This window comes from Nicotiana attenuata, unplaced genomic scaffold, assembly GCF_001879085.1.
Source record: "Nicotiana attenuata strain UT unplaced genomic scaffold, NIATTr2, whole genome shotgun sequence".
In the NCBI taxonomy this organism is placed as follows: domain Eukaryota; kingdom Viridiplantae; phylum Streptophyta; class Magnoliopsida; order Solanales; family Solanaceae; genus Nicotiana; species Nicotiana attenuata.
In genome coordinates, this window is record NW_017670776.1 from 420,070 (window position 1) to 443,999 (window position 23,930).

The following is a 23,930-nucleotide window of genomic DNA, read 5'->3' on the forward strand; positions in this document are numbered from 1 at the left end:
CAGTTCAGAACTGGTCTAGACCTACTTCAACTACAGAGATCCGGAGTTTCCTGGGTTTGGCAGGTTATTATCGCCGATTCATGGAGGGTTTTTCATCCATAGTAGCCCTATTGACTAGACTGACCCAGAAGGGTGGCCCATTCATATGGTCAAATGAGTGTTAGTTGAGAAGTTCAAGACTGCTTTGACTATGACGCCAGTGTTGGTGTTGCCCACGGGTTCTGAATCCTACACGGTGTATTGTGATGCATCTCATATTATACTCGGTGTAGTATTGATGCAGGATGGCAGGGTGATTGCATACGCATCGCGACAGTTGAAGGTACATGAGAAGAATTATCATGTTCATGACTTATAGTTGGCAGCCATTGTTCATGCGCTAAAGATTTGGAGGCACTATCGTTATGGCGTGTTGTGTGAGGTATTCACGGATCATCGGAGTCTACAATATTTGTTCAAGCAAAAGGATCTCAACTTGAGGTAGAGGGGGTGGTTGGAGCTGTTGAATGACTATGATATCACCATTTTGTTTCATCTCGGGAAGGCCAATGTGGTGGCCGATGCCTTGAGTAGAAAGGCATTGAGTATGGGTTGCCTTGCATATATCCTAGTTGGTGAGAGGCCGCTTGCATCAGATGTTCAGGATTTGGCCAATCAGTTCATGAGGTTAGATGTTTCGGAGACCAGTCATGTTCTAGCTTGCACAATCTCTCGGTTTTCCTTGTATGAGCGCATCAGAGAGCGTCAGTATGATGACCCCCATTTGCTTGTCCTTAAGGACACGGTGCGACACAGTGGTGCCAAGCAGGTTACTATTGAAGATGATGGGGTTTTGTGGATGCAGGGTCGTATTTGTGTGCCAATATGGATGGGCTTCATGAGTTGATTCTTGACGAGGCCCACAGTTCTCGGTATTCTATTCATCCGGGTACCGCCAAGATGTATCAGGACTTGAGGCAGCATTATTGGTAAAGGAGGATGAAGAAGGATATAGTTTCATATGTAGCTCGGTGTCTAAATTTTCAGCAAGTAAAGTACGAGCATCAGAGGCCTAGTGGTTTGCTTCAGAGGCTAGAGATTCCTGAGTGAAAATGAGAGCATATTACTATGGATTTTGTTGTTGGACTCCCACGGACTCAGAAGAAGTTCGATGCGATATGGGTCATTGTGGACAGGTTGACCAAGTCGGCACATTTCATTCCAATGGTAGTTACCTATTCTTCAGAGCGGTTAGCTGAGATCAACATCCGCGAGATCGTCCGTCTTCATCGTGCGCCTGCGTCTAAAATTTCTGATCAAGGTACGTAGTTCACTTTGCACTTTTGGAGCGTCTTACAACGTGAGTTAGGCACAAGGGTTGAGTTAAGTACAGTATTTCACCCCCAGACGGACAGACAGTCCAAGCACACTATTTAGATATTGGAGTACATGCTTTGCGCTTGCGTTATAGATTTCGGGGATTCTTGGGATCAGTTCTCTCCGCTTGCGGAGTTTGCCTACAATAACAGCTACCGGTCGAGCACTCAGATGGCTCCCTATGAGGAATTATACGGGAGGTGGTACCGTTCACAAGTTGGATGGTTCGAGCCAGGAGAGGCTTGGTTGCTGGGTACAGATTTGGTTCAGGATGCCTCGGACAAGGTCAAGATTATTTAGGATCGAGTTTGCACGGCTCAGTCTAGGCAGAAGAGTTATGCTGACCATAGATTCATGGTTGGAGAGAGGGTACTGCTCCGGGTTTCACCCATGAAGGGGATGATGAGGTTCGGAAAGAAGGGCAAGTTGAGCCCTAGGTATATCGGACCCTTTGAGATTCTTGAGAAAGTGAGTGAGGTGGCCTACAGGCTGGCATTGCCACCTAGTTTATCAGCAGTCCATCCGGTGTTCCATGTGTCCATGCTCCAAAAGTATCTCGGCGATCCGTCCCAGGTGTTAGATTTCATCTCAGTCTAATTGGACAAGGATTTGACTTATGAGGAGAAAACGGTGGCCATTTTAGCCCGGCAGGCCTGGTAATTGATGTCTAAGAGTTATCCTTCAGTTTGAGTGTAGTGGAGAGGTTAGCCGATCAAGGAAACCATATTGGAGTCTGAGTCGGATATACAGAGTAGATATCCACACCTTTTCACCAGTTTAGGTACCTTTCTATGTCCATTCGAGGACGAACGTTTGTTTTAGAGGTGGAGAATGTGATGACCCGATAGTTCATTTTTAGTTTTAGCCTTCATTTTTGTGTTCGAGACCTCGATTAGCTTCGTTTACCGTGTCTTGATGTGCATGCGTAGTCCGCGTCTTATTTCAAAACAAAATATGTGAAAAATCTAAGGAAATGTGAATTTTGTCTTTAAAATGACTTGAGTTGACAACGATCAATATTTTGTGAAAACAGACCTGGATCAGTATTTGATAGTCGTAGTGGGTCCGTATCATGATTTGGGACTTGGGCGTATGCCCAGAATTGAATTCGGAAGTACCTGACTTGTTTTGACTCATTTGGCCAAAAGCTAGCATTTTTGAAAGTTGAAAAACTTCAAATTTTGTTCGCTAGTTGACTTCATAGTTAACGGGTTTGGATTTTGATGTTAAAACTTGAAATAGTTTCGCACTGCTATTTGAAACTTGTCTGCAAAGTTTGGTGCAATTCGAAATTGATTTGACATGATTCGGACACTTCAACATGATTCTAGTGTTCTTGAGTTTCACTTTGAAAGTTCATTTGTTTTGAGGATTCATTCGCAAAATTAAAATGTTACTTTGGTGATTTGATCGCGCGAGCAAGTTCGTATGATATTATTACACTTGTGTGCATGTTTTGGTTGGAGCCCCGAGGGCTCGGGTGAGTTTCGGACGCGTAGCGGAGTGTTTGATAGAGTTAGGAGTCTGCTGGTTTTTTTGCACAGGTCTCAGTTCTCGCATTTGCGAGCTTAAGATCGCATTTGCGATAGTAGGAGGAACTCTGTCAGGTTCGCATTTGCGAACAACTTCTTCGCATTTGTGATAGGGTGCTGGGGTGGGCTGGTACGCATTTGCGAACAAAACCATCGCATTTTCGATGGCAGCAGAGATGTGAGACCTTCGCATTTGCGATGGATTTCTCGCATTTGCTGGATTCGCATTTGCGACATCTACGCCTGGACAAAAAGCTGAGAAAACGAAATTTAGCCCATTCTTATAAACTCTCAACCCTAAAAACTCTAGAAGCGATTTTCTGAGAGGATTTATTCGTAAGCAACTTTAATCTATTTATTTTCTAGTACATTACTTTCCAAGTGCTTTCAACATTAAATCTAAGATTTTATGGTAGAAATTAGGAATTCGGATAGAATTGGGGGGTTTTGTAAAATTGAGATTTAGACTTCAAATTGAGGTCGGATTTCAAAACTAATTACATAATTGGGCTCGGAGGTGAATGGGTAATCGGGTTTTGGTCTAGATCTCGGGTTTTGACCAAGTGGGTCAGGGGTTGACTTTTGTTGACTTTTTGGGAAAAGAGTAAAAAAATTAATTTTAGGTATTGTAATTGATTTTGCGAGCATTGTTTGACGTTATTAAGTTGATTTTGGTTAGATTTTGTTGGTTTGGAGGCGAATTTTAGAGGAAAAAGCCCCAGTTGCGCTTTGATTTGCTTGCGGAGCGAGGTAGGTGTTGGGTCTAGCCTTGATTTTCGGGAGTTAGGAGCCCTTCAACTATATGTTATGTGAATTACGTGTGTAACGGCGCATACGCGAGGTGACGAGTGTATATGCGCAGTCAAGATAATTGTTTCCATGCTTTCCCGTATTTCATTAATTATCTTATTCCATATCTAACTATTTCTTGCTTTAATTGCTTTCTACGATGTAACTTGTTACTTGTCATTTATTTACTCTTGTATTGAAATGTTTGTTTCTTTCGTGATTCCATGACTAATTGCTACTTGACTTGAATGTCTTATTGTACACTTTAACTGTCATATGTTTGGCTTGTCTTGTTGCTTTGTATTAATTAGAGCATTCCTTGATTTGGTACGGGGTTCCTTATTGCTTTGCTTTCATATTCTTTAATCGTTGAAACTCTTATGAATTAAGTTGTTGGATTGATTACATTTATTGATTTTGTTTATGAATTGGGTTGCATGCCGCAATGGGTGGAATAAGGGAGGATTGATATTGATACGGTGGGATCGGGTTGCACGACGCAACGTATTTTATATGTTATTTTGATATGGTGGAATAAGGGGGGATTATGATATTGAATCTAATTATATGGTGGTATCGGGTTGTGCGCCGCAACTTGCATGTTATTCTTTATATTAATATGGTTAAATAAGGGAGGATTGTGTTTGTATGGTGGGATGGGGTTGCGCGCCGCACCGGATTGTGTGTGTTGTACTCATTGTTGCATTGTGCTAGCTTTTAGTTTTTCATATGAGATTCTGAGGACTGATATTTCTAGATTTACTGATTCCGAGGATTGAGTTTGTTTTCATCAGTTAACTGCGTTGTCGATATTTCCTATGTACCTTCCTGTTGTTGTTGTTGTTGTTGTTATTATTATTATTATTATTATTATTATTATTATTATTATTATTATTATTATTATTATTATTATTATTATACTGCGTACAGGTTATTGTAAGTGACCCACCTTAGCCTTGTCACTACTTCGTCGAGGTTAGGCTCGGCACTTACAGAGTACATGGGGTCGATAGTACTCATACTACACTCTGCACTACTTGTGCATATTTTGGAGTTGGTCTTAGCGGCGGTCAGTAGATTGCTTGTATTGATTGCTTGACGGAGACTTGAGGTACAGCTGCACAGCGATCGTAGCCCTGAAGTCCCCTTCTACATTATTCGTTGTTTATGTCATCTCAGGCAGTTATACTTTTATTCAGGCCATTATATGTATTACTCTAGTCGCTCGTGTACTTGTGACACCAATTCTGGGATTGTATCTAGATATCGCTGTTATTTTGGTTTACTCATTCTATTTCAATTTTATTCCAGTTTTATTCAGTTTCCTGGTATCATTTAATTGGATTTGTTAAAATGGCTAAAAACAATTTCTAACATTGATTTGCCAAGCAAGTGAAATGTTAGGCGCCATCACGATCCCGTGGGTGGAAATTACGGGTCGTGACGCCATTCAAATTCTTGAATCGGTATATAGCTAGTTTTCTCTTTTTCACCTTTCACCTTTCACCTTGATAATGTCAGAAAAAAATTTCCTGTTAGAATCTTCCTCTTCATGTCATTTATCAGAAAGATAGATATTTTCAATGACAAAGGGATAAATAACCTCATCTTCTCACTATAAAATTTAGTGATCATAATGTACAGAGAATTTGTCACCAATCGCTGATTTTGATCAAGTGTGATGATTTTCTTTTGTTGCAACATAAATATCTCTTCATATATCTTATGACATGTCTTAATTTTCATATCGCCAATTAGATTGTTTACCATGATAGTTTTGACTATGGAGATTTCACGGGTATAGAGATTTCATGGGCGGTCTAAGTGATGAATCAAAAAGAAATTTGTATGAGAAGTGCTATGCCTACAAAATAGAATTAAAACACGACGCAAGTAGAACGGCAAAATCAAGTTCTACTTTCTTAACTTCATTATTATATTTTTAGTGCTTTTTCTATGTCACCTTTTATATAGTCCAACTTATATAAATGATAGGGTAGACGTTCCATTGAAGTGATGATCATCTTCAAAATACGTATTTGTACCTTATTAAATTTAAATAAGTAAAAAAAAGTACATATATCTTATAAAAATTTGATCGTTCATCTTCATAAATTTAGATGATAATGATCCACATTGATAATTCGTAAAAGCTTATACCTAATTATTATTTCATGTATATATCATTATATAAAGTTTTATTTAATTATATTAATATTATTTTACAAAATATATTTATATAACTTAAGAGGGGGAGAATATGACCACCTGACTAGTCGTTTTGAGTATTGTAGCCTCGTTCCTCTATTTATCGCTTCTTTTATGTTCATTTGTGTTTATGTGACTTTCTGGGAGGGGGGGGGTAGGGGGGTTGGTTTGGTTCCGGGGATGTTTCAGATTACTTAGTCCCAAGGTTGGAAGTTTAAGTTGAAAGAGTTGACCGGAGTTTGACTTTTGCGTAGACGACTCCGCAATAGAGTTTTGATGGTTCCGATAGCTTTTTATGGTAATTTTTGGACTTAATCGTATGTCCGGATATTGATTTGGAAGTCTGTAGGTCGTTTTAGCTTGAATTGGCACAAGTTAGAAAGTTGAAAGTTTGGAAGTTTGAGAAGTTTGATCGAGAGTTGACTTTATTGATACCGGGTTCGAATTTTGGTTTCGGAAGTTTTAGTAGGTCCGTTGTGTGATTTATGACTTGAGTGCAAAATTTGAGGTCATTCGGGGTTGGTTTGATATGATTCGGTATTGGTTTTAGAAGTTGGAAATTCTTTAGTTTTATTAGGATTGAATTGGGGTGGGATTCGTGATTTTAATGTTGTTTGATGTGATTTAAGGCTTCGATTAAGTTTGTATCGTGTTTTAAGACTTGTTGGTATGTTTGGTTGAGGTATCGGGAGCCTTTGGTGAGTTTCGGATAGTTAATGTATCTATATTTAGACATAGAGCATGACTGAAGAGTTTTGAAGTTACTGGTGTGATCGCACTTGCGGTGGGCTTGGCCGTAGGTATGACGTTGTTGGTGCGGCTGGAAGGATGCAGGAGCAGAATTTGGGTCTGGCTAAGGAACTTCGTAGGTGCGAGTAGTGTTTTCGCATAAGCGAATGCGCTTCTGCGAAGGGAGTTTCGCAGAAGCGGATTTTGGACTTGAGGGGCTAGGACCGCAGATGCAGATAGTTTCCGCAAGTGCACATGCACAAAAGCGTGAGGTTGACCGTAGAAGCAGCATGTCGGGTGTTTAATGGACTTCGCAGAAGCGAAGCTTTTTCCTCAAAAGCAGAAGCGCGGGTGCACTGATTGGGTCCGCAGAAGTGGAATCACTGGCAGTGATTTAAGATCGAGGTTTTGAGTCTTTCTTTCATTTTGGGAATTTTGGAGTTCGGACTAGGGCGATATTTGGAGAGGTGTTCACCTAGATTGAAGAGGTAAGTGACTGTTAATCACTTTTTTCTATTAATATTTGAATACCCAATGATTATTTCACCTATTTCTCATGAATCTAAGTTAAAATTTGGAAATTTTCGGACTATGTTATTAGAAAATGAAATTTGAGAATTTGAGGGTCGAATTGCAGTTGGAATTGGATGATTTTGGTATGGTTGGACTCGTAATTGAATGGGTGTTCAGAATTTATGGATTTTCGAGTTCCAAGGTGCGGTCCCGGGGTCTGACTTTTTGGGTTAACTTTTTGACTTGAGTTAAAGCTTTAGCTCTTTTGGAATCACTTTCTATGGCTCTTTTTGATAGTATTACGTTATTTTGGTTAGATTCAAGCCTTATGGAGGTTGATACATGCGGGAAGGGCTTGTTAGCGGAGTGATTTAGTTTGCTTAAGGTAAGTATCTTATCGAAACTTGGTTGAGACACTAATTGTCTGAATTAATTGTGATAACTACGTCCAATGGGTGCGCACATGTGTGGTGTTGAGCCCATGTGCCAACGCCGGATTGTTTATCCATGCTCAGGGTAGTGTATAGGCTATGTCATGCCTTGAATTGATTGTTAAGTTTCAAATTGAGTTGTTTCTCCTATGTGTACCCTCTGTGAGCTATTTGTACCATGTTGAGGTTTCGTTGAAGTTACTTTTCCCGCTGGAACTGATAAAACAGCTATTCCATGATGAAATTATTTGTTTTAGCTGTGATAGAACACATTGCACACACCTACACTATAACATGCTAGATATACCAGTACGGGAGTATGAAATTGGTAATCATTGATCATGTACATGTATTCTCGTATAATTGTTTTCTCTGTGTTATGAGCTAGACTGGTAGCCTGTGACCATACCGGGCGGATTGTGATTGTTGGCATGTTTGTTTTCCGTTCGGTTGATATTATTGGTACGTGAGTTTTCCGTGCAGCACGTGAATTGCCCGTGTGGATCCAGATATTGATATTATTAGGACATGAGTTGTCCATGCGGGTTATATTATTAACACGTGAGTTGTCCGTACAGCACGTGAGTTATCCGTGCAGCGTGTTGATACAGATCCATCACCCTAGGGCCACCCTCTCATGTTTCTCTCTTGATGGTGTACACGCAGATATTGAGGAAAACTGATTAGTTGTTTGCTACGGATATGGAAAGGTTGAGGAAATCTGGCCAGTGTTTGTTTGGATTTTGCATTTCATCTTTACTTGCAGTTTCCATAGTTAATTACCTGATTTAGCTGCATATCATCTTTGTATGCTGAAAATAGATTGAACAATGTATTTGAGTAACTGTACACATACTCACACGCATGTTTCTTCCTGTGCTTTATGACGTGATTTCGTTATTGTTCTATATTTGTTTAAATGATGAAATTGTACAGGTTATCGCTAGTATCATTTATAATTCATGCTTCTTTTACCTCACTGAGGCTAATTACGATGCTTATGAGTACATTAGATTGGTTGTACTCATACTACACTCTGCACTTAATTGTGCAAATCCAGGTGCGAGGACTTGTTATCAGCAGTAGGCTTGCTTGTTGTACTGAGTTCGAGAGACGAGGTAGAGCTGCATCCTTGGTCGCAGTTTTGACTTGTCTTTTCCTTACGTACTGTTGTTACAGCTCAGAAAGTGTTATTATTGTTCAGCTTCAGACTTGTATTCCGTTATAGAGCTCATGACCCTGTATTTATCAGTTTCTGGGGGATTTACCTTGTATTGGCAGTACTTTATTAAATTGAGGTTTTAGACTTATGTTATTTCTGTAATGTTATTTTGGTTCTTTATAGTTATGTTTCGGCTTGCCTAGCTGGTGTATTAGGCGTCATCACGATGGGTTGGAATTTTGGATCGTGACACTTGTAGACTAGAGTTTGGTTGTATGTAAAACAATGGGCTATAATCTCCTTGGGTACAATCACGAATGTGAGTAAAATGTCAATGTTTTCCTTTGTTGAATAGTTGTCCATGTTTTAGATTTCTAGGATCACTACTTAGAGGCCTCGTTGGCCCAAACGTTAGAATTGAGGAAGGATAAGAATGGACGTCGGTTCATACGGCCCTTCGGGCTTCATGTATCGATCGCACCTCCCAAGGTAGGGGTGTGACACCGAAATTTGACAAAAGTCATAAATTTCGATAACCCGTTCGAATACGAGTCCAACCATACTACCATACTAATTTCATTCAGTTCCGACTCCGGATCGATGTTCAAAACTCAATATCACTTTAGAAAAGTTTAGACAAAAACCCTCCAATTTCTCTTTCCGATTCACTAATTAAATGCCAAAATCGAAGATGGAATCATGTAATATAATCAAATTCGAGTAAAAAATACTTACTCCAATCCATGTGGTGAATATCCCTTCCTAATCGTCCAAATCCGAGCTCCCCAACTCAAAATGTGATAAAATAACAAAAACCTTAAAAAAAAAGTACTTTATAACACTACCCAGGTAAACCCTTCACGATCGCGGGACCAGCTTAGCGATCACGAAGCACAAATTTCACTGCCCACATTAATACTCTTCGCATTCACAGCAGATACCTTGTGAACGCGATGCAGTATGATGCCAAACCTACGTGAATGCGGCAACGACCTCGCGAACGCGATGTTAACTCCACCAGCCCCCAGCTCCTCAATGCGAATGCGGTACCGCTGTCGCAAACACGTAGAACAACCCGTTCAAACCTTCGCGAACACACTCCTCCTGTCGCGGCTGCGATGACTAAACCACCAGTGGTCCCAAAACACTCTTCACAAATCGTGATACACCTACGCAATCGCGATGACCAATAGCCCAACACCAGAAATCAGAGAAACTAGCAATGCCAATATGAGGAAAATGATCCAAAATCACCCCGGAACTCACTCGGGGCCCTGTTCGAACATACCAACAAGTTTCATAACATAATACAGACCTACTCAAGGCCTCAAATCACCCATAACAACATCAAAACCACGAATCGCACCTCAAATCAAGCTTAATGAACTATTTCAAATTTCCAATTTCCAATTTCCAAACTTACGCCGAACACGTCTAAACAACTCATAATCAGCTCAAAATTTGCACACAAGTTCTAAATGACATAATGAACCTATTCTAACACCCGGAACCAAAATCCAAATCCGATAATATCGAAGTCAACTCTCAGTCAAACCTATCAACTTTCCAAACCTTCAAATTGCCAACTTTCGCCAAATAGAGCCGGAACCTTATAGAAACACCCAAATGAAAATACGGGTATACGCCCAAGTCCAAAATCACTATCCGGACCTACCGGAACCATCAAAACTCTGATACAGGGTCAAATACACAAAAGTCAAATTTGGTCAAGTCTTCCAACTTAAAGCTTCCTATTTAAGAATCATTCTTCCAAATCAATTCCAAACAACTCGAAGACCAAAACTAACCATGCACGCAAGTCTTAATATACCATACAAAGCTATTTATGACCTCACACCGCCGAACTAAACGCATATACTCGAACTGACCGGTTGGGTCGTTACACCTTTAAATATCATAGTCATTAGAGTATGATTCACCATAAAACAAATTTTCTGTGATGACCAATTGCCCTGAGCATTATTCCTAGTTCTTCAGCTATATAAGAAACAACCTAAATGTCAAATTTGTACTTGCGGAGGAAATAATAACATCATCAACATAAGTAAGGAGAGTGAATTTTGGTCCTTGTCTTGGAATAGATAATTCTTTATGTCTTGTTTACTGTGAAGTAGATTGAGCATTCTTGAGAGAACCTTTATGTTACACCCCAAATTTTCGTACGTGAGAGTACGTCGTAAGTCAATTGATGTAAGCTCAGAAATGAGATCATCTTTGAAAGTACATAAAGTAAGTTAATCATGTTAACTTGGAGGTTACAAATATTTAAGATCATGAATAACAAGTACCAAGATGGTTGGAAGTCTTATAAGCTAAACGATTAGAAGAAAATAAGTTTTGTCGGATGTTGAGAAGTTGAGAATGTTATACCTGTACTTTTGGAACGAGATTGGGGTGCTTAACATGATAAGGAGGTTATGTTATGAGTTATTTCAGTCGTATGATAGTCATGTGTTACTTTTTGAAGTCAAGCGAGTTGTGGAACAAAAGTTGGCAAAGGTCATCACAAGTCACACTCATAATGTGCTGAAAATTAGGTCGAATGTATCAGAACTTTTCTCCCAATATATATGGAACTACGGGATGATCCACCTACCAAATTGAAGATCTATGAGTATAGATTCTAACTCATTAAACCCTTTGTCAATACGATATCGGAGTAGATATATATTCACGTTTTTGCAAGACTGCACAGACTGGTAGGTGCATCACCTACTTGCCAAAAGGAGAGGCCTCAATTAAAAGCTCCAAAGTCGGCCAAGAGGGGACTTTTAAGGGCTTATCAACTCATTTCATTCAGCCATCTTTCAGTCCAAGAAAATCATATTAACCCCTGCAACTCCTCCCAAAAATCCCACACAAACCCTAGGTTATTTCGGGTGTTACGATGTGATTCTAGTGTCGAAAAGCCCGGACAGCTTGCTAGTTACTCTTTCTCCTTCTTGTAGCTGTATTGGGGGACTGGTTTTGGAATTAAAGGGACTAGGTTTCGTGTGTTATAATCAGTACAAGGTAATTTTATGCTTCTCTTCTCTTATCTAAACTTCTACAAGTTGTATCTCGATCATAACGACTGGAAATTGCGAGTTTCGAAAGAGTATGTCACTACCCAACTTTTCCTCCGTTTGGGTATCGTGATGGCACCTAGTCTTAGGACTAGGTAAGCCTAACTCATACTGAAATACCACAATAATAAATGAAATTTAACAGTCTTGAAGCAGAAATCTCAAAAAATATTATAATTTCCAAAACCCGGTTGTACAAGTCATAAGCTTTACAGAGTTAGCTACCACTTCTAAATATAACTGCTCGGAAAATAGTGAAAACAGTTGAATACAAGTAAGAAGGTGACTCCGAAGCCTGCGAACGCAGCAGCAGGTTTACCTTGAGTCTCCTCACCAATGATCCGAACAGCTACTAATGATCGATACCTGGATCTGCACAACAAAAATGTGCAGAAGAGTAGCATGAACACACCACAGCGGTGTCCAGTATGTATCAAGACTAACCTTGGTGGAGTAGTAACGAGGAACAGTCAAGACACCTACCAGTCCAATAAACTGTACAAATATAGGAACAACGGAACATGATGTATATATAAAGACTACACGAAATGGCTAACAATACTACAATCACAATAAGGGAAGAAAAAACAGCAAGTAATAGCAGAAATACCAAAATAATGACATAGAAGAGCGAGCGAAAACACAAACCCAAATCCTAAATTCACAATACAGTAAAGGTAAGCAATAACTCAGATCCCACGACAGTGTTCACATCAGGTCTTATCCAACAATTTCCACAAAGTACCGAATCTTGGACAAATTACAACTCACGAGTCCCAGTACCTGAAATCTAACACTTTGCATCTTGTGCCCCCATCACACCTCATGGTCATGCTGACAACTCACTTGCTAACTAGAGCCACTCTCACATATATAACAAGTAAACGAGGGTGTGCATCTATACTCAGCAAAATCAGGAGGACTTCACATCCAATAGGAGTGTTCAACTACGTGTATGCTTGTGCAAGTGCTTTAACATAGCTCCTACCAGCTAATAAGCATAAGGAAAAGAACGGACAGCACGTAAGATGTTTCCTCACAACTTCCACGAGATAAAGCTCATACATGTAAGCGTACCACAACTCAATATCAAACAACAAGAATGGCCCCAGCCCATCACGAATCATCACAATCAATCCCTAACATAGCCCACCTTGTCTCGCCACATGTGCAAATAATAACATAATAAGTGCCCGCCTTTTTTTGCCACACGTACATCATAATGTTCCAACCTTATCTCGCTACATGCGCAACCCACATGTAAGCATATATATATATATATATATATATATATATATATATATATATATATATATATATATATATATATATATATACATATACATACCCCACCTTGTCACGCCGCATATGCAATATATCAATAGTAGGAATAGCACGGCAGAAACCTCGTGCAACCCCATAACAACAACCGCATGGCAGAAACCTCGTGCATCACAATATCAACAAACCGCACGCAAAAATCTTGTGAACCACCACCAACCAAGTACAACAACACAATGACATATATAACAAGACATATAGGTTAAATCAACACCAAGTAACTATCAACATCGATCACAAATGGAGAACGGTAGAAAATAAAACTTAGCATCACAAGGAATAACCACAATAGAGAATACTAAGCGTATGAAATACGAAACAGCTCAACAAGGGAAAAATAATATGAAGCAACAATCCCACAATATGTAATATAACAACAAGGAAGCTAACACGAATCAAAATAATTCCAAATAAGGAAAATGTCAACTAATATATTAGGATATCTAAACTTCTTTTAAAGGTGGGAAATTTACGAAGAATATACAACAATTTTAATTAAGGAATGAGTAGCGGAGATAATCATAACCTCAATTAAGACTAAATAATACAGGGAGATTAATACTGATTTCCAATAAAGACGAGCAGTTATGAAAGATAGCATGACAATAGAAGAGGTAAAAATCTTCAGTTAAGCAAAATAAGAGTCAAATAGGCAATAAGAATGAACCATAAGCAATTAATTCCAATTAGAGCATGTAGAGGTGAAACTAGTAAGTGGAAAACTCAAGCATATCAAGTACACATTCATACACAGTGAATATAAGGACCTAAGAACCCTAAAAGGCCATTTTTCCACAAATAAGTCCGAGCACGCACTCGTCACCTCGCGTACACGAACTACAATCAACATAACAGACTCAAATCCTAAGGGGAAGTCCCCCACACAAGGTTAGGCAAGATACTTACCTCAAAGACGACAAATCGATACTCTAAAATGTACTTCTCGGGTGAAAAGACCTCCGGATGGCTCAAATCTAATCAATTAACTTCAAAGCACAAATAAAACACATAAGAAACTATTCCGGATCATAAAGTCTTAATCTTTAACAAAATACAAAAATCCGTCCAAAAGTGAAACCCCCGGGCCCGCACCTCGGAACCCGACAAATTTTACAAAAACCGAATACCCATTTCGATACGAGTTCAACCATACAAAATTTATCAAATTCCGATACCATTTGGTCCCTCAAATCATGATTTTTTCATTTTAGGAATTTTCTTCAAAACCAACCTTTTTCCCAACCCAAAACACAAATTAAATAATGAAAATGAAGATAAAATCATGGAATATGTTAGATTCTAGGTGAAGAACACTTACCCAATCGATTTGTGTGAAAAACCCTCAAAGAATCGCTCAAAACCGAGCTTCACAAGTCAAGATATGAATAGAATGGTCTAACCCTCGATTTGGGAATATATTCTGCCTGCCCAGGGGATGTTCTTCGCGTTCGCGATGACTAAATTCCTCCTCAGCGATTTCTAAACTCATTCCAGACAGCCTTTAGTATAATGGCCATAACTTTTTGCACACAACTCCAAATGATAAATGGTTTGATGTTCTGAAAACTAGACACTAAGGGCTATAGTTTCACAGGGTTGCTCATTTCCTGAGTAATTATATATTGCTAGATATAAGCTTCCAAAGTCAACCCTGTTCAGCAGAGATTTTCGAACTCTCCCCGGACAGCCTGTAGTATAAATACCATAACTTTTTGTACACAAATCTAAATGCCAATTAATTTACATTTATGAAAACTAGACACAAAGGGTTAAAACTTTTATTTTTGGATCATCTCCAAATTCCTTATAGATTGTGAGATATGAGCCTCCGAAGTCAGACCTGTGCAACCGAGATTTCCTTCTTCGCGAACGCGAGGGTCTCTTCACAAACGCGAAGAATAAACTTCCAGAAGCCAAATTCTTCTTTGCAAACGCGAGAGGCTCCTCGCGAACGTGAAGAACAACACCAGAGATAATCAGCATCCAAAGTAGCCCAAAATGATCCGAAACACACCCGAGTCCCCCGGGACCCCGTCTAAACACACAAACAAGTCATATAACCTAACACGGACTCACTCGAGGTCTCAAATCATATCAAACAACGCCGAAACGACGAATCACACCATGAATCGAACTATGAACTTCCAAATCTTCCAACTTCAAAAACTTGTGCCGAAACCTATCGAATCAACCCGGAATGACGCCAAATTTTGCAGACAAGTCCAAAATGACATAATGGAGCTGCTCCAACTCTCGAAATCGCATTCCGACCCCGATATCACAAAAGTCAACTATGGGTCAAACTTCTCCACTTTCCAAACTTCAACTTTTCCAACTTTCGCCGAAACGCCTCAAATTACCCTACGGACCTCCAAATCCGAATCCGGACGCACGCCTAAGTCCAAAATCACCATACAAAGCTATTGAGATCACCCAAAATCCATTCTGGGGCCGTTTACTCAAAAGTCCAATTCCGGTCAAATTCTCACTGTTTAAACTTCCAAAACCAGATTCCTTCTTCCAAATTGACTCTGAATCATCCATTAACTGAATTCAACCATGCACTCAAGTTGATACTCATATTATGAAGCTGTTCCAGACCTTACGCCGCCGAACAGAGATTAATTTCTCAAAACGACCGGTCGGGTCGTTACAGAGTATTATGTTGTTTGTAGTTGTGTCACTGTTTGCTGGTTGTGAACTTATTTTTAAAGTTGAATTCATGGTTGGTTTATATGAGAAGAGGCTTAATTATGTACTATTGGTTGAGTTTCTCGATTGAAAGAAAAGACAAGTCGGGAATGTGTTTTAGTAATCTGAAAAATAAGTTTTAAGTTGTTGAACTTTTGGGGCTGTTATGGGGTCGTTTTAAAGTTGAATTGTGGCTGTAAATTAGTAGAGATAATTGAATATGTGGAAGTTATTATTATTGATAAATTCTGGAAGGAAGAAGGGATTTAAAACTATAGTTGTTTAGTCACAAATCGAGCTTGCCGCTTGTTGGGATTGTTAAATTATTTTGAAAGGCTTATTATGAGTATTGTTGATGTTGTTTGGGCTGTTGTTGGTTGTTGTAACTTGTGGGAAGTCATATAAACAAGGGAGGTGATGTCCGTTTTATCATAGAATAAAGTGTGTCGTTCAAATGCGATAAGTTATGGCATTCATATTGTGATGATAGTATTGTTCATTGCTTGTAGATAAAGGAGCTGCAGGTTATGTTATATTGAGGATTGGACTAGATATTACGAGGTATGTAAGGTCTTCTTTTCTTTTATTTGGCGTGATTCCTTAAGTCACCTTGCCCTTATAAGGAATTCAAGGGGGCAACTCTTTTGTAAATGTTAGGGGTGGGCATTCGGTATTTCGGTTCGGTATTTCAGTATTCGGTTTATCAATTGTGTATACCAAATACCGTACCAAAATATTTCGATACGGTTCGGTATTTCTTATTTTGGTTAAGTACGGTTTCGGTTTAAACCAAATCTTCACTATCTCCAACCACACTCCATTAACTAATATAATTCATGTTGATCATTGTGCTAACACATGACTATGTTCAGTGGTAGCATAATACGGTTAAGCCTCTCACTTCATTGTTGCAAGGATGGTAGTAAAATCGTCTAGGATTTTACAAAGCCTTACAAAATTGAATATTAGCAATATCATCTTGATTTCTTAGGAATGAGTATACTGTATAGTATGTACCTTTTGTTGAAGTTCAGTAAGTTAATCAAGCATGTGTTGTGTCTGAAAGCAAGTTAAAATGTCGATTTAGACCTTATTAGATAATTACACAAGTTTTCTTTAATTTCGAATAGAGTAATAAGATGTTGCTTTTTTATCTTGAATTAGTATTTAGGAAGAAATTATCTATGTTAGAAAAAAATATTTTGCAGAATATGAGGACGGAATACATTGGATTTAATAATGTAATCAATAAGACAAGTAACTATTGGGCTAAAAAATAAAGATAAAGTTGGGCTTGGACTAAATTTTTTCGGTATTTCGGTATACCGAAATATCAAAAACCCAATACCGTATACCGTACCGAATCACCGAAATACCGAAATTTCTGTACCGAAATATAGAAAAATACCGAAACCGAAATACCAAATTAATTCGGTTCAGTTCGGAATTCGGTTTTTCGAATTTTATACCCACCCCTAGTAAATGTACTATTCCAACGACTAAGGCCCGTTCACGAGTATAGTCATACGAATGTTGAATGGATTGTATTGGTCGCAGTTTCATGTATCCTTAAGGAGTAAATAGAGCCTTCCGAAAGGTCCTTGTATTTTATATGTAACAAGCCATTTAGATGTTAATTAAATATTACGTACGAATGGTCTGACGAATCAGAAGCAATATAGTGTCTGAATAATGAGGGATAGTTATATACAAATAGTTCAACAAGGTAGCAAAATATATAGTTTGCATAAAGATAAGAATGATTTGACCTAACGAATTCCATGACTTCCGATAGTTACACGTTTGTGTTCACAAAACTGATAGAGACCCACGAAGGTAGTTACGTTGCTCTCAAGTTAAGTAAGATTGATTATATATGAGGGTGATGTTAAGTGATGATATATGTTACCTAAGGAGTCGTCAACTACAGTATATGATAAGCTTAGCAATAAGAATATAAGTTGATAGAGCGTAAATCCCGCAACTCTTGTTACATATTGATGAATGGATATATATATATATATATATATGAATATTACATAACTATAAGCAGTAAGAATCATGTAATCCCCAAAAATGAGTCATGATGTGAAATAAGGATAGAAGTGCGATTTAATAATAGTTATAACGTTCTTTATGGCTAAATAATATAGAATACGAAGGATGACGTAGAAAGTGGCTAAGGAATAAGGATTAGTTACTGTAACGAGTTAGTCACGAACTTGTATGTTTATGAATACGAATTTATCTGTTGATGATTGAATGATGTCTGCATGAGTGATATGAAATGAATGGTACAAGACATGATCCCTACGGACGGTCTATGAACGCATAGGTGTACAGTGAAGCCCTATGGACGGTCTATGAACGCAGAGGTGCATAATGACGGTTGGTTATGGACGGTCTCAGTTGCACGCATAGCCAAACCTAAGTATTATGAGCCGTACGGACATTCTACTATGTTACGCGTACGAGCCACTGGTTATTCATGTTTATGAGTGAGCCTTACGGACAATCTCTTAGGAAACGCGTAAGTGCGACTATTATGTTTCAGTGTAGCCCAAGAGATGTTTGATCTGTCCGAGGTAAGTATTCAGATATAAGGTATGATGGATAGAAGAATGTTATAGATAAAGTTCCATAATATAATGGTTTCCAGTACATATAGCATATAGGAACAAGTTGAAGTATAAAACGACACGAATTAGATGTATATACAACATTAGATGTTCTCGACCAACAGACAACATTAGATGTTCTCGGCCAACGAAGCCTTCCTTTTTTGGTCTACATCCTTTGTAAGGTAAGTTGGATAGTTCAATACTTAGATGTGTTACAAGTCAAAATAAGGTAAGTATGATTCCAAGATTTCATTACTTTCAGTATATCATATATACATGTCAGTTCAGTTTAATTAAGTTATTCATATGTTATCTGCCTTACATAATTAGTACATTTTTTTGTACTAATGTCCCATAGTCGGGGAACTGCATTCATGCCTGCAGGTTCAGGTATCCAGTTTGGCAGGCTCATGTCATAGACAGAGTTGATATCCAGCTGATGACTGGCAAAGCTCCATTTCATTAGGACTGCAGCCGATTCTAGAGGTTATCAGACTATCCTGTGTGTGTTTGTGTATATATATATATATATATATATATATATATATATATATATATATATATATATATATATATATATATATATATACTTATGGGTTAGAGTCCTGTCCTGACCATATTTTGATGTCATATACTTTTAGAGGCTTTGTAGACACAGGTTCATTATGTACAGTATATCAGAGGCCTTGACGACCTGTGTGTATTCATGTTCTGATTATGATGGTTCGCTGCTACAGCATTTGCTCACTTTCATTCATACCTTATGAGTTGTGGCCATGTTGGCCCATGATAGTTACAAGAAGAATAAGTTCAGCCAAGTCAGCCTATGTATGCTCTAGTTTTCATCGAACGATCATGATTTACAGAGTGGTTCGCTCGGGCCAGTACGACACCGGGTGCCAGCCACGCCTCCCCAAGTTGGGGAGTGACACTTTGGCCCCAAGATAAACAAGGAAGGGGATAATGGATCCCTGTCTCACCGCCCCAGTAGAGTGAAAGAACCCCTTCTTAATGTAATACCACATATTAACTATTGATATTCATACCAAGTCTATCCATTATTCTGCAAACCCAAATCTCCTCAGTGTTACCAGCAAGAAGTTTCAATTCATTCTGTCATAAGCTTTGACATGTCGAGTTTAAGGACTACATTCCCTCATCTTCTTTTCCTTTTAATCCCATGTATGATCTCTTGAGCTAACAAAACTTTTTGGTTATCAACCTTCCATGAACAAACTCCCTTTGGTTTTAGAGATGAGCTTCGGAAGGATAGGGGCTAATATGGAGCTCATAATCGTAGAATAATCTTATTAGAATAATTACTTAGATTGATTGTCTGAACTCAGAAAAACACGAAGGACTTTTCACCCTAGGAATTACAAATAAATATGTGTTACTGTAAAACTTAGAAAGTCTAGAGCCATCGAAGAATAACTGTACCATATTAGTTAGGTCAAAATTTATAATTTCCAATCAGCTTTAAAAGAATGCCCCTCCATATCCATCTGGTCCAAGAGCACTATTGGGATCCATGTAAAAAATAGCTCTTTTAATTTTCTCTTTATCATGGATGCTGTCAGAACATCATTATCTGCTTGAGTTACAATCTGATTAATGCATTGTGTAGGTGTTGAAGATGAGAAACTCCTTCTGCAGAAAAAAGCTTCTCAAAGTAGTTAACTGCTTCCCCTGCTCCCAGTAATCCAATCTCCATTCTAATTCTTTATTTTTGTATATAGTTAGTTTTCTCCTTTTCACCTTTTACCGTGATAATGTCATGAACATTTTTCCGGTTAGAATCTTCCTCTTCATGTCATTTACCAGAGAGATAGTTATTTCCTATGACAAAAGGATATATAACCTGATCTTCTCACTATAAAATTTAATAATCACATGCATAGGGAATTCATCGCCAATCGCTGATTTTGATCCAGTGTTGATTTTCTTTTGTTGCAACATAAATATCTCTTCATAGGTGATGGATTAAAAAGAAACTTGTATGAGAAGTGCTATGACTACAAAAAAGAATTAAAAACACGACACAAGTAGAACCGCAAAATACGTTGTGCTTTCTTAGCTTCATTATTATCTTTTTATTACTTTTTCTATGTTACCTTTCATATAGTCCAATTTCTATAAATTATAGGGTAGACATTCCATTAAAGTGATGATCATCTTCAAAATACGCTTCATACATATTTATACTTTATTATATTAAAATAAGTAAAAGAAATTATCTTATAAAAATTTGATTGTTCATCTTCATAAGTTCAGAGGATAATGATCCACATTCATGATTCATAAAAGCTTATACTTAATTATTGTTTCATGTATATATCATTATCTAAAGTTTTATTTAATAATATTACTATTAATTTATAAAATATATATTGTATAAATTAATAAACACGTGGCGAGAGACTAATTTTATTAAAATCTTTTTAAAAGAGAAACAAAATTAAAAAAGTAGCCCCAAGAAAGGGCTATTTCAAGAAATGAGCGGGAGAAGGATTGCCTCCAAAACAAGGTGCATATGTTCAGACAGCAAAATAGGAAGAGACATATACGGGCGACGTGTCAGCAAAACAATAAGAAAAGGTCTCCCCGGGGATGCTCCGTTAAAGTTGGCGTTTGTCTTTCTCCAATGCCTTTCTTCTTTGCTTGACTTTCGGTTTTCCGTTACCAAAAAAGTCCTCCAAATGCGACGTCGTTGTCACTTCCACTTCCCCTCATTTACACACCCAAAAAGAAAAGGCCAAATTAAATATTTTAAATTCAAAGCAAGTAAGAAAGTACACATGTATTATTTCTCGTTCATCGCTGCAGAAAAAAAGTATTATCTTCATTTTGATATCACGTATTTACCATTTCGTTTAATATGGGTTTGAATGTGATTGTCCCCAATGCAGGATAATTTGTGTTGTTGATAGCGAATGCGAACCTTATTCACGCCGAGACCATGACTACTCAAAATGCTGACGCTCCCCAGGTAATAATCATTTTTTAAATATTTCATAACTTGAATTTTCATGGATATTATGATTCTTCCTTGATTTGGGTTAACTCACATTTTTCTGTTTTCAGGTAGAAGTGGGTAGTCAGCCGCCTGCACCACCTGCGGCGAATGACCAAGCACAGTTGCATTCTGGGAATAAGGTAACTCTGTTTACAACTCTTAATACATTTCCACTCTTTGTGCGTAACGGTTCATATACTAGAGAAGACTCTATTTTCTTGTTCTGGATTTTCTGGGTCAAAGTGATTATAAGCATAATTAGTCCTTGATACTCGTTCTTTGCGGCAAAAAATATACTTAGCTTTTATTCTAGTGTTTGCATAAAGCCTAGTCCATTTGATGGTAGCTCTCTTGCACAACAAAGAATGTAATGAGAGCAATCAGTGCATCTTCTAAGTTATTGTTCTGTCATTATGTCACGGGCATTACTTTTTATGAAAGAGATAATTTCTTTTATAAGTCTGTATTTATTAACCATAGGGAGAATTGCTGCTTTTCTATCGAGCCTAAATAGCTTGTACTTCACTTTATAATGTTCTTATTACTAATATTCAAGCACTGGTAGAATTTATAGTTGATATACCTTGTATGGATGACAACAACGGGATTTGTTGGATTTTTTTTTTTTTTTTGATGAAGTTAAATTTATTGAACTGAAAATTCTCTTGGCAGGTTTACAAGAGTGGCCCTCTATTTTTATCATCAAAAGGTCAGTCTTCCAACTTCTATCCTGAATTTTGGCATAAACTTAGGAAATGGTCTTGATCACTCCTCTCTTCTTCCTGCGTCTAGCTTTTGCTTATGATTTAAAAGTCATATTCTTCATTTGTCAGTGCCACATGGCTTGCCACCTCAGCGCCTCTAACCATTTTTTCCCTCCCTTCTATTTTTTCTCCACCATTAAAATTTTCTTCCTCTCCACCACTATTGCCACCATACCGCTACCATGAAAAATATTGTATTTCAACTTTTAGTCTTTTATATATGGATTAGGGGCACTGAGGTGGTATGCCATGTGACAATAGTATCACGTATGATTGGATGTCCACCTTGGACAAACTTAATAGAAGAGGGGTATATTTGAACCAATAGTATTACAAGAAGGGTATATTTAGACCCAAAATATAACGAAGGGTATATTTAAACCTTTTCTCATAGTAGACGGGTATATTTGGCCGTTGCCGTTAAAAAAATTAAGAAAAAAGATGGATTGAACCCAGTGCTGCAAACTAAATGGGTTCGTAAAAATGGGATAGATGAAGAAGGAAAATTTTGAGGGTTAATGATCTCTGTCTTAAATATATGGACTTCTGAATTTGCTTGCTTTACAGCCTTCACTTTGTATTATTGCTTGTGAGGTGCACGATCTACTCTTGGCTGCACAAATAACATGGTCTTGCTACCTTTTTATTTGACACAACCTACTATGGTGACCCATAATAACGCTTTCAGTCAAGTTTCATCAACAAAAAGTGAAAAAATAAAAGAAAAAGGAACCATGATAAGTTCAGTTTCTGTTGTTCTTCCTTGAGAACCAAAAGAAAGCATCTTCCACAAGAAGGTCTTTGTATTTAAACCTGCCATGCCATACTTGAAGCTACCCTCCTGTAGTAATAGTTTTGAGTGATGTATTTGTTGACAACAAGAAATGGCAGTGCCATATATATCATTTATTTTGATATATATTATTTTGATTTATCTACAGATACGTTCAGCTGTATATCATTTAATGCAGATTCCTCTTTTACTTTTGAGGATGGCGTCTCAGTTCTTTTCTCATTAGCTAAAATATCATTGTTATTTTATTTTTCTGCATGCGGTCTTATTAAATATCTTTGGACTATAAAACCTTCTTTTTTATTGATTTAATATTTCCACTCTTTTTTTTCTTTATTGACAAGAAAAGTATTTATATTTCATTAAGTTGTATTTCTAGATAGATATGCTTTCTTTTGTTCTATATGACTTAAAGTCTTGTATCACATTATTTTAAGGGAGTACTTTGTAATGTTTATGCTTAGAATATGTGTCACGAGGTTCATGTAAATGTATATTTGATAATTAGGTTTATGTGAACATTGACAAATGTTTTATATTTTTATTAGAAAGCAAGAAAAAAGAGAGATTTTTCATTATCATAAAATTAGATGTTTCTGATTTCTTTTGCAATAGGAATTGGTTGGACATCATGGAAGAAGAGGTGGTTCACTCTAACAGAAAACTCGCTGGTCTTTTATAGAAGTGATCCAGTGAGTTTCCTCTCTTATAACTGTACCCATGATTGTTTGTTACTACTATGCTCCAGACTCTGTTGGTTTCTAGCTTTATAAGGCATTACCATTTGTAATCCATACCATAATTGTTTTAGTAAGTTTTCTGGATCACTTCTTTTATACCAATTCACTGCGGGAAGGAATCTGAATATGAACTCTTTATATATATATATATATATATA

General features: G+C 37.7%; 1 protein-coding gene across 3 annotated transcripts in view; it reads left to right on the top strand.

Annotated features, from left to right (window-relative positions):
• The first annotated feature begins 21,152 nt into the window (after positions 1 to 21,152).
• The window catches only part of LOC109243217 (rho GTPase-activating protein 6-like), a 10,903-nt gene continuing 8,125 nt past the window's right edge, over positions 21,153 to 23,930 (top strand). Inside the window, exons 1-5 of one of the 3 annotated variants that reach the window (XM_019410133.1) lie at positions 21,153 to 21,243; positions 21,369 to 21,448; positions 21,544 to 21,615; positions 22,148 to 22,184; positions 23,648 to 23,724. In XM_019410133.1, coding sequence (XP_019265678.1) covers positions 21,419 to 21,448; positions 21,544 to 21,615; positions 22,148 to 22,184; positions 23,648 to 23,724 — 216 coding nt within the window. In that variant the 5' untranslated portion in view covers positions 21,153 to 21,243; positions 21,369 to 21,418. Of the gene's footprint in view, positions 21,293 to 21,368; positions 21,449 to 21,543; positions 21,616 to 22,147; positions 22,185 to 23,647; positions 23,725 to 23,930 lie in introns of all 3 variants that reach the window. The other 2 variants (XM_019410131.1, XM_019410132.1) reach the window with 2 other exon arrangements.